This window comes from Gastrolobium bilobum, unplaced genomic scaffold (genome assembly GCF_033153095.1).
Source record: "Gastrolobium bilobum isolate Gb01-03AN ecotype WA unplaced genomic scaffold, APGP_CSIRO_Gbil_v1 utg94886, whole genome shotgun sequence".
NCBI lineage: Eukaryota > Viridiplantae > Streptophyta > Magnoliopsida > Fabales > Fabaceae > Gastrolobium > Gastrolobium bilobum.
In genome coordinates this window covers 57,087-69,686 of record NW_026899917.1, presented here as the reverse complement: position 1 = coordinate 69,686, position 12,600 = coordinate 57,087, and the positions used below count along the sequence as shown (strand labels likewise).

Genomic DNA, 12,600 nt, shown 5'->3' with positions numbered 1-12,600 from the left:
CTATGGCCCAATTCCTTTCTTTGGGGCATCAGTACCTCTTTTCCTGCAACATAATTTAACTTGGATTAAAAGAGAACATGAATACTAACTTATCCTAATCCTAAGAATTGAAAGTACGAGTATTTAAAAATGCAAGAAATTCAAATGCAATAAACTTAAAATACTGGAATTAAAATGCATAAATGAAAAACTTCCTAATTGAACTTTGGGTTGCCTCCCAAAAGCGCTTGTTTTATAGTCTCCATCCAACTTTAAATTCAACTCATTGTTCCACATATCTACCATAACTTTTCGTGTATCAAAGAATGGTTCCTCAAGAAAGTGAGAAATAATAGGGTCCTCCTCTATGTCAAGTATCACAAAATCTACTTGGTGTGCAAAGTTGCCTATCTTGACATTCACATTTTCAACAATGTCAGTTGATGCTTTGATGGAGCGATTAGGCAGATGTGGAGTCATATTTGCAGACCTTATGCTCTTTATTCCCATATTTTCTAGCAGTGTTATAGTCATCCATTTCACATTAGCCTTAAGATTACTCAATGTTTGCTCCTTTTCCATGGTATCTTATTGCTCTTGTAGCCTTTAGGGGAAATGAGGTGGTGGTCTGATTGTCTTGCTGACGATCTGACCCTGTTGTGCTTTTGATTTAGCAGTAATCTCAGTGGCAGCAACTTGAGGTTCTTTGGGTTGATCATGAATTTCTACCTCTTCAACAACTTTATCTCCTTAATTCTGATTTAATGCTTTCTGCTTCTGCTCATGGTTGTTCTTTATAACTTCTGGTTCATCTACAACTTTACCACTGGGTAGCGCTATAGCATTGACCTGTTCTTCTCCATTCTTATTTGCGACTTTAGTGTTGCTTGGCAAGGCTCCTTGAGGTCTGCTTCTAAGTGCTTCTGCCAATTGACACACTTGAGTCTCCAAATTCTTGAATGATACAGCTTGATTCTGAATTATAGCATCGCTCCTTGTCATGTAATCCTTTAGCATACTTTCCAGCGTAGTTGATATATCAACTTGTTGTCTGGGCTGTTGCTGCTGCTGCATAAATCCAAGAAGGTATGGGACTTTATGTGGTCGTTCAACTGTATCTAAGGATACTTGCTGCTGACCCTGATGCTGTCCTTGATAATAGGAAAGATTTGGGTTGTTCCCTTATTTTTGATTGTAGGTGTTTGAATATTGTAACACCCCGTGTATACTCGGAATATTAACATTACATCGTATTAAGCGGTGCTTAATTAAAAATGCGGAATATTCTTTTTCTTTTCAATTATGACGTCATTATCAATTACCAACTTGATTACTTAATCAATTTCATAAAATAACGCTGTATGTAAATTGCAATAAGACATCTACTGAAATACCTCAATATATAAATATAGTGTGTATCTAAATCACAGAATTACATCTCGTAATCCGGACAATATCCTTATACATTATTACAACTCCAAAAGACTCAAGACATAAACAAGACATAACAATACTATGTGTCATGGACAATCCCCATGCTCACCAAATAAACATAGTAAACAACCAGTCTCAACATAAAACTCCATAAACATAAACTGAAGCTATAAGCATATAAGCAGCATGCAAATCCAGCATCCAATCATGGCAGCATAATATAACAGCAATCTAACTCAGCTCCGGCCTCCTGCCGCCTGAGGTCTTAACATTACCTGACCTTGAAATAAGCATTCCCCAAACGTGGGGTGAGATCTCTAAACCAGAAATCTCAGTAAGACAAGGGGTCCTCAAGGATCTTCCACCTCAAGCTCACTTACATGTGCAATATAAGTTCTAAAAGCATTTATATCATTATCAGTTCCAAAACTATGTAGTGCAATAGATGTCTATGGCATGTGTGTAATCACTATCTACTGGCCAGAGAAATGTAGGAATACGTCTATTCCCTACATGTAGTACAAGGAATACCGCTTGCACCTCACCCACAGCCTCACCATCTTGTATGTTCTACATACTCAGGCTTACCGTATAGGTGGAATACCTCCATGCATATCAACAAGGCACTAACATACAATAGCTCAACAACATTTCCAAAACATCAAAAGCATGTAACACAGCATGCATATACCATATCCCCATGGGACATGGTGGAACCACAACATGGCTAAACCGAGGACACAAAAGCTTACCGCTAAGCTAGCTATCCAATGCCACAAGCTCAAAGTCCAATCACAGCAGATCACAATATGATATGGACCAAATATAAATCAATAAACATGTACCACATGCATACAAATTAAAGACAACGCCTTTTCATTACGTTTTATGTCTTAAAGCTTCTAACAAAGCCACAAGCCCTTAATCCCATGATTCTGGCTTAGTCCATTAAATACAGAAGGTTCAACTTCATCAAACTAGGGTCCACAAACCCCCAATAACCTACTGTACACACAGCACAGCTACTGTTTCACGAAATCCCAGAATATCCGGATATTCCTCGGGACCATATCCGGATATGCAATATCCGGATTTACATATTCACATATCCAGATATCCAATATCCAGATATCCCAAAACCCCATATCTGGATATCCAATATCCGAATATCTGTTCGACAAATATCCGGATATTTCACGACAGAATGCAGTTTCTGCATTTTCGTGAAGATATCCCTTAAAGGTTCCCTTTTTACCGATTTTAAACACCTAATCATGCATTTCTAGGCGTGTTCAACATTATCCAACAACAAGTTATCATCTTTTAGTCATTAGATGCATCAAGGTACGATTTTTAAGCATTTAAACTCAAGTTAAAGGTTGGTACACATACCCTAGCTCAAAACAGAAGGAAATGTTGCCCTTTCGAGCTCACATGTATAGGACTCTACAGTTGGGGATAACTTATAAGAATTAATTGGTACTACCTAGGCTAAATCTCCTGGGAAGTTTTTCTAGGAAGTGTGTGAGTGAGGACAAAGCACGCCGAAAAATCTCGTGTTAGTTTGTGGGGACAATCATTAATTCTTGAAGCGGCCAGGTGTTACAATGACTATATAAATGAAAGGATCTATAATATAATATTTTAAGATTTTGGATTGAGATATGTTATTGATACCACCTATTATGATACATTACTACATAACTCATTTGATATTAGTTCTTCCCTATTACGAGCCTTGTTCCTTAATAAGGGCCTATTTGGATGGACTTTTTTCAAAAGAAAAAAAAAACACTTTTCACTGTAAGTTCGTTTGAATATCTACTTTAAGAAAAAGCAGAAGTCACAAAAAGAGTTAAAAACATACTTTTTTTGGAAGCTATAAATTTTAGCTTATAAAAAAAGCAGAAGTCAAAAGCCAAACATTTTTTTTTTTCCAAAAATCAATATTTTTTACAAAAATCTAAAAAATGTTTTAACTTTAATAAAAAATACTTCTAAAATAAATATGGCATAAAAGCTTCTTTTTTTTTTAAATGCTACACAAACGAGCTCTAAATATAGATTTGGCTTACGGTAGATCTATATATAATAGCACATTTATCATTTAAAATATAATTTTTTATACATATTTAAAATATAATTTAAGTTTAGATCTATGTACAGAGAAATTCAACGATAAATATACTATTATATTTAGGATTCAAATCTATTCAAATTTATATTAGTATTACTCCTTAAACTTCATGCTTGAGATAAATATTATTTACATTTTTTTTGATACCCAAATGTTATTTAATTAATTCATCTTAAACCAAGGTTTTTGTTATTTCAATTTTAAAAATTGTCATTGTGAATTATAAAAGATATAGCAGTAAAAAAAAAATATTTTAGCTAAAATAAAAAATATGTATACCCTCAAAATTTAATGAGACACACCTTATAACATATGAAGTGTTGCTGGCATTACTTGGTATAGTGGTCATGATCGTGGGTTAATTTGTGGGACATTGACCATACTATCACGCTTTTAAAAAAAATTACCTGAATGTCATGGGTTGAAATTTTTTGCGAAATTGCCATAACTCCAAACTCGCTGACAATTATAGTGAGTATGGTTTGCCATGTGGCACGTTGTTTGGTGGTCAAACCAGTCAAACTGTTGTTAGACAGTTTGAAACTCGATAGGTGTTGCAACGAGTTTAATGTAGCACAAAATTTAGGATATTTTACTATAAAACTTAGGAAGGCCATAACTTTTGACTCAAGTGTTCAAATCATGTGCTTTTTTTATTCCACGTAACTTTTCAAGAGCTACGTGCCGACAAATCTCTAATTTGGTAAAAAAAATTCCCAAAAAATGTTTTTTGTGACCCATTTGACATATTTTATCTTTGTGAATGATGTTATTTAAGTTTTTACTTTCCAACACTAACAAATGATCCTCCAGGAATTTGTCAACGTGTAGATTTCAAAAAGTTATGTGGAATAAAAATAAATCACCTGATTCGGACACCCAAGCCAAAATTTATGCCATTCCAAAATTTTACGATAAAATTACCAAAATTTTGTGCCATATGTTATCACTGTGTGAGTCTATAAAATCGCTACCACTGACAGTGAGTTACACATTGTTTGCCATGTGCTTCTGAAGCTCCTCTGATTGATTAGATCACTAAACTTGCTGCTAGTCGTTCCACGTGGCAAACAATACTCGCAACAACTGCTAGCGAGTTTGGAGTTGTGTCATTTTGGAAAATTTTTATCTAAATTCCGTAAAACCAACTTTTAGTTATGCTCTTTTTCAAAACACCACCTATACTTTTAATCCAAACAATTAACAATTAAACATATTTAATAAATTTAATATAAAAATATCCTTCTCCTTATGAACCACTTCATCTGTTACTTTTATCGCGTTGGATTCCAGTCAAGGCTGCTTCACATTTAGTCACTAGAACATTTATCTTTCCTTTCTATACATCAGACCCAGGCGCAAAACCCATATTGAAATTTCGTATGAAATGAGCATCCACGACATATTTATGCAAATTATAAGCAAGTGCACTAATGTTAAACATTTTTTTATTATTATTATTATCGAGGGCATTCATTCACATAAGAAATCAATATCATCCAGTTACTAGAACATTTATTTTTCCTTTCTATACAACAGACCTAGGCGCAAAACCCAAATCAGAATTTCCTATGAAATGAGCATCCATGCATATTTATGCAAATTATGAGCAACTGCAGTGATGTTAAATATTTCTTTTTATTATTATCGAGGGAATTCATTCACATAAGAAATCAATATCTCCAAGGTGTCACAAAACAAATATTAGCTAGATAAAATTAAATAAAAATAGATCCATTAAAACTAAGCATTGAGCGGGAAGCAAAGACATCATCACAAACCCAATAGAATTTGCAAGCATGGGAAGAGCTCAATGTGATAATCAAACAAAAACCAGTTCCAAGAGAGAGAAAAAATTGTAACTTAAAAATTCAAAGCCATCAAAGAATGCAAGAATGTCGAGCGTAAATGGAGAAACATGGATTACAAAGATAGATAGCAGAAAATGAGATAAGCATAGTTGAATTAGTAGAAGAGTATTTTGACTCGTGGACATGGGCGGACCTACATGGGAGGCTAGGGTGGGCCCCCGCCCCCTTCTAAAATATGAAAATATGTACTACTATATAATATGTAACATGCTCTGTAAAAACAAAATTTTGAAAGTGCTTTTAAAAAGTGAAAGACAAGCATGCTATTTATAATAAAAGTGTTCCACCCGTTCATTGCATCCAATTAGAGATAACTTATTTACCAGATTCAACCTGCCAGCATATATGGTAGGTTTTGTTCTTGGTCTGCTACCCTCCGCAATCAATGTGAAAAGCTGGTTTTTTCGTTGTATACAATAAAGAGTTCAGTTTGTAATGCATATTCACTCTACCTATCAAATTTGTCTAGAATTTGATTTTATATTGATTGATTATCTAATTTTTTTTTTATAATCATTAAAAGTTTGTACAGATTGTTATGTTATAACTTAGGAGAAGAGTATTTAAGTTTTGACTTTGTTGGCAAAGAAAAAATGTCAGTAGTAGTTATCAATTATTAGTTGGGACCAAATGCTAAAGATAAATAACACATTAATTAATTTACTGTGTCTTCTGCTAAATAACAGCTAAGTGAGAAAATAAGATTCTGAAGAAATCAAAGAAAGTGCAATTATAACGCCTGAAGGCATGAAGGTAAACAATAAAAAATTGATCTTACAAACAAAATATAGGGTCTTAAGGCTAGTTTCTCATTGAAATAGATGGTGTATTGGACCATTGTCACCGGAAGCAAAAAATTGACATTCCAACCAAAAAATTGGCAAATAGTTATGTAATTTTATTAGGTTATTCTTAACAAATATTTTTGTATTCTTAGTGTGATCATCCAAATAAAATTGGCATTGTCTTTTTATTATAGTAATATAATTTTTCGCCCCCCGTTATATAATTTCCTGGATCTGCCACTGCTCGTGGAGAGTGGTGACCCCATAAAAGTAGCCGATGGAATGATTGATAAAAAAAGGGTACTTTGCATTAAATTTTTGAAATATGTTTGATTGTTGTTATATATAAAGGGGTTGTAGTTTGTCCTTTAATATGACACAAAATTTTTTCCTACAAACACAATATTTTGTGGGGCTCGCATTTTTTAAAGCAAAAAAAAAAAAAAAACTAAGGTACGCAAAATGAATCTTTATAACATTACACAATCATTTTTCCTACTACATAAGTCTTATAAAACCTATATATAAAAGGGGTAAAAAAAATTTGGGAATCATGGCACAGTGGTCAAAATCGACCCTAAATTCAACTTGAAGCCTATAGCTAGTGTTTGTATTGGGAAACTAAATATATGAAAAGTCAAAAACAAGGTCATCATCAATGGCAAAAAAATTTATTTATTGCAATTTAATTAAATAATTACACATTTATTACAGTTTTGGAAATAATTACGGATCTATTGCACAATGTGACGCCTCATTTAGGCGTCTCTCACCAATGGAAGACGCCCCATTGGGGCGTCTCTCATGAGGTGTTGACACGTGTCATTTCTCTCTCCAAAAAAAATAATAATTTAATCATAAAACTTCTGAAGGCCATAACTTTTGACTCGAGTATCCAATTCAGGTAATTCTTTTTTTGATTCCACGTAACTTTTCGAGATCTACGTAATGACATCTCATTTGATATATTTTATTTCTCACAAACATAATTTAAATTTGCAAGAATGGTATTATAAGAGCGTTTAAATCCACAAGCCTCTGAGTACTAGATTTGTGATTTAATATAAAAAAATAAAGATTTAGTTTGTGATTTAAATTTAAAAAAAACACATTTTTTAATTTTTAATATAAAAAATAAATAAAGTTTTGGTTTGTGATTTAAATTTAAAAAAATCTAAAAAATTATCATTAATAAGGAAAACAAATAAAGATTTGATTTGTGACTTAAACTCAAAAATCACAAATCTAGTACTCATGAGCTATTATAAATCTCTAAGTAAGAAGGATTTTATTTTATTTTATGTTTATTTTTTTGAAAAATCTGTATAATAAAAAAATAATTAAATAAATATTATAAATTTCTATGTAAGAAGGATTTTATTTTTGAAAACCATTCAGAAGCTATAATTTAAATGACTTTAAAGAAAAAAGTCATAAACAGAAGGATGTAACTTATGATACCGTATGATTCAAGATACGAAAGATCAACCAAACGATACACAATACGAATTTCTGTTCAATAACATTGTACACTATTTTTTTTCAAACACTTGGTTTTGGTGTGTTTGGTGTTGATTCGGAAAGAACTAAGAGACTTTCAGGTTTAAACGCTGGTATAGTACCATTCTTGCAAATTTAAATTATGTTTGTGAGAAATAAAATATATCAAATGAGATGTCATTACGTAGATCTCGAAAAGTTATGTGGGATCAAAAAAAGAATTACCTGAATTGGATACCCGAGTCAAAAGTTATGGCCTTTAGAAGTTTTATGATTAAATTATTATTTTTTGGAGAGAGAAATGACACGTGTCAACACCTCATGAGAGACGCCCCATTGGGGCGTCTTCCCTTGGTGAGAGACGCCTAAATGAGGCGTCACATGTGACGCCCAAAAAAGGCGTCACATTGTGCAATAGATCTGTAAATACTTCCCAAACTGCAATAAATGCGTAATTATTTAATTAAATTACAATAAATAAATTTTTTTTGCCCATCGTCAATATCTCATCCATTTTATTTAATCTTGTTTTTATAATTAGATAAAGGATTTAATGTTACTCATGTTATAAATTTATTTCCAAAACATGTACAAAGGTGTGTGGAACCCATGTGAGAAGAAGAGAGAGAAAGAAAAAAATGTGAACCCTACATACTTTTATGTATGTGTAGGAAATAAATTTATTTTCTACAATATAATAAACATTAAATCTTAGGAGACATTTAGTAGAGGAAAAAAAAATTTATTCATGGGAATATGCTAGGAAAGTGAATTTCCTATAAATGTTATCAAAAGTTGTTTGGTAAATCAAAATATTCTCATGAATGTTGACTCAATCTTCCTAATTCTACATTTTGTTGATTGTCAAAAGAGGATATTGTAGTTATAAAAATATTAAAACAGAGTTATTTATGTCCTATAAATTATAAATTATGTAAAAAAAATTTCACCAAGTGGAAATCTAAGAATTCTACATACCTGATAATATTATTTCATAAGATTCTTATTCACAATTTTAATTCTCATGAATATCATTTTCTCATAATTTTTTTTTTAGAATCCTTGTACCAAAGATAAGTAACTAAGATTCTCAATCTGAATTTTGTGAGAAACTAAAATTTATCTATCTACGAGACAAATAACCTTTTGGTTGGATACATCGAAGTATATAGCAGCGTACAATCATACTTTATTGTCAAATATATCTAACGGAGAATATAATACCATATATATCAAGTGGCAAACGTATTTAACTTAAATTTTTAATCAATTTCAATGATTACTAGTTGGTATAAGCTTTATCTCACCTGTTTGTAGTTTATTTAAGCTTACGTTATAATATCAAACGATAAATGCCAAGCAGACAAGCAGTGCTTCATCATCATGGTCACAAAGAAACAGAAGAATAAGACAATTAAAGTCCTTGAGTTAATTATACTCAGTCAAAAGAAAAATTAAATAACGGTTAAAGGTTGGTTCAATTCTTATAATCAAGTTGGCAAAAAGTTTTAAGTTTGAACCTTATTATATAGTCTTCTATCAGTAGGTTATTTTAATTAAAATGTTATTTACAAATTTTCGCGGAGGTTTATGGCACACTTAAATTTAAATTATTCTAAACTATATGTTAAAAAAAAAAAAATCAAAAAGAGAAATGTAACTTCTTGCTAGCTATATACTTTGTCAATTATTATAAATTTACTCACCGATTTATCAATTAATTGACTAAATTAGTCAAGCAAACAGGAACACACTAATAGCAAAAAAAATTCTACCAAATTTTTAACACAACTATATATTTAGATTTGAACTACAAACCACCAATTAAGGTGAAACAACCCGTATCAGTTGATCCGATAAACAATTATATGTTAAACCTAATCCTTCAACACTGATCACCAATTGAAAGTTACCTCTTGTATTATATAATATTCAAGCTCCACTAACTCTCTAATTGACTTTATGCTTTGAGTTTTGGCTGAAACAACAATTGTAGACAACCAAACAGACATTTGGTAAAATGTTGGAACTTGGAGCCCCCATCAACAGAAAGGGTCAGCATGTCAACTTCTTCCAAAGTCCAAACATTTGCTGAATCAAACATACACTACTTTAGTGGAAAAATAAATTATAGTTTAATAAAAAAGAATAAATGATCAAAGCATTAGCAAGAAGAAAGAAAATTCAAAATGTGGGTCAGATTCTAATCTACCAAGTTGATCTCAATCTTTTTGCTTTTCTTTATCCTTTGTTTAATTAAAGAAATTCTCTTGAACCTCTCAATTCTGAACCTGGTTGACTATTTGAAAGATTGCAAGAGAAAAAAATGTCCAGAATTATTTAAATAATAATAATAATAATACTTTACTTTTTTCACATAGAGTCAGTCGGTGAGGAGAAATTTATATTGGTAAATGCATTTTTGTCAGAAACGCGTTTGCGTTTGAACTTGAAAGAAAGAAAGAAAGAAAGAACGGTGCATAGGGTGCAAACCCAAATGAACTGGGAACAGCTGCTTAGGCACACCACGTTGCAGACATAAAATGTAAAGTTATCATGAGTGCGGTCGTGAATGTAATTAATTTCAATTTTGCGTGTTGGAAGGGATGTGTTTGTGTCGGTGTGGATGTGGATGAGGATGCGCCACAGACATAACACCGTGGAATTTTTTTATTAATTATTTCATATTTTTATATTTGTACTTACTTGCATATATGATTGCATTTTCATATGAGATTATATTATTATTTATAATTTAGAGCCCCAAATTTGTACTTACTTGACATTTTTTTTAGGGAAATTATATCGATCCCACTAATTACTTTGTTGTTTACCGGAGAAAACAGTATAAAAATTATTAAAAAAATAAGGAATGTAAGTACAATTTTTTGAACAAAAGAATATATATATATTTTTTTGGAACAAAAGAATATTAAGACATAAAAAAAAGTACACAAAACAACTATGTAATGTAACTATGCTTAAGGTAATTATAATTACTTTTAAATAAGATGAATATCCAATGTAACTATGTCAAATGTCACAGGATGGTAAACTTTTAAATAAGATGAATATCCAATGTAACTATGTCAAATGTCACAGCATGGTAATTAACCGCAATTATCCCTTGTTATAATTAGGATAATATTATGGGATAATATCTGTTAACACTGGTGTCAAATTAAAAAGTTTGATACTAAATTTTAATTGTTGATTTATTTTAATTTGATGGATATAATTTATTAAAAATTAATAACTAATGACTTAATATATTATAACCGTTAGATTCACGAAAATCAATAATTAAGATTTAATGTTAAATGATCCTGCCTCTAATATTGCTTTCACATATTTATGGTATATGGGATTAACATGCTGTCAAATTAATCTCGTAAATAATATACATACATTTAACTACAAATATAGACTACGAATTTCTTGTCGATCGTTTTTTTATTCATTAAATATGTTTAATAGATTGTTAAACAACTACATCAGCAAATAATTAACTGAAAATGGTTAGATAGTTAAATCAGTTTAATAATTAATTAAATATAAAATACGTGAGGCAAATTAAACATTACGTAAAGATAACATTTCCCTTGTTATTTTTATCGTATAGTTTGTTACTATATATTACTTAAAAGACATATATGCTGTTATGTGAAGAGACAATTTTTATTGGAAAGAATTTAGACAGCACATTGTTCATAGTAAAACCGTGTTCTTCGCAAATTATATTGTTCCAAAATCGTTTGGTGTATATGTGAAGGTTCTCTTTTAATGGGGGAAACCACTTCATATAGTAAAAAGACTCTATCTTCATTATAAGAGGAAATATAATTACTTGTGGGGGAAAAAAAGGTTCAACCCGGCAAATCTAGATCAGACACATCTCCTTTACTATTTCTTTTATATTCTTCATTTTTATAATAAATCAACCAAGAATAGTAAAACATAGCTAAGCTGAGAACGCATTCAATCTTGGAATATTCTATAGTCTTTTCATTAAAAACTAAGTGGCAACAGAGAATGAAATGATGCTCAGTAGAAATTTCAATTAATTAATTGAAACACTAGTAAATTCAATATCTGATTTTGATTATTCTGGTTCAAATTTGAATTACTTGCAAATCGATGTAGATAAATGATTTTATTATATTCCTTAATATTATGCGCTTTAAATCTGTCATGGTGCAGGATGTGGTGGGGTCCGTAATGTAAAATAAATAAAGATAAAATGATGCATACTATTTGAAGGGTCAGCACGAAACATAGCTTTTATCTAGCAACATGATTCTTCAATTTTCTAATATTATTAATTAAATGATCAGTTTGTCTTATAAAAATAACATATACACTACAAAAAAAAACGTCATTTAAGCACGGTAAAAACTCTCATATTCGGGACGCGATTAGAGCAGTGTCGCAAACCTTAGGCTCCGCGTTTCCGCTAACGTTTAATAATATTTTTATTCCCTTCTTATCCCCATCACACATTGCTAAAGCAAAGTGCAGCCCTGTTATATTGTGCGCATTCAGTCTTATCCCTTTCAAAATAAAGATTACTCTGAAACCTGTGCTTCTAACTTACCAATTTCTCTGTACGATGGCCATGCGGAAAACCAACTCCGACGCCGAACGCACCGATAACTGGTGAATTAACTTTTCATTTCTCACACTCGCGCATTTCTATTATTCTCAGATTAACTTTATTTCCCAATACCAAATAATTCGCAAACCCTAAATCTCGTTCTCCATCTTTCATTTCAGAAGCGCTACAATGAGAGAAATATTGCACGTTCAAGGTGGCCAATGCTGTAACCAGATCGTCTCCAAGTATAATGAGGCTTCTGGTGGCAGGTATATTCTGAACCTTGCGGCAAGATCTTTC

At 31.5% G+C, this 12,600-nt stretch overlaps 1 protein-coding gene across 1 annotated transcript; it reads right to left on the bottom strand.

The window, feature by feature from the left end:
• Nucleotides 1-561, bottom strand: LOC133294199 (uncharacterized). Its single transcript, XM_061492847.1, has 2 exons — nt 215-561; nt 1-43 (listed from the first exon to the last, which is right to left on the bottom strand). The coding sequence occupies exons 1-2, from the start codon at nt 559-561 to the stop codon at nt 1-3; spliced, it is 390 nt and encodes a 129-aa protein (XP_061348831.1).
• Between the last annotated feature and the right edge of the window lie 12,039 nt (nt 562-12,600).

Excerpts from the sequence above, each read along its gene's own strand:
- LOC133294199 (XM_061492847.1), bottom strand. The coding sequence starts at position 561 with ATGGAAAAGGAGCAAACATTGAGTAATCTTAAGGCTAATGTGAAATGG. Across the intron at positions 44-214 it reads AAAACAAGCGCTTTTGGGAG|GAAAAGAGGTACTGATGCCC; the intron begins GCAACCCAAAGT and ends ATTATGTTGCAG.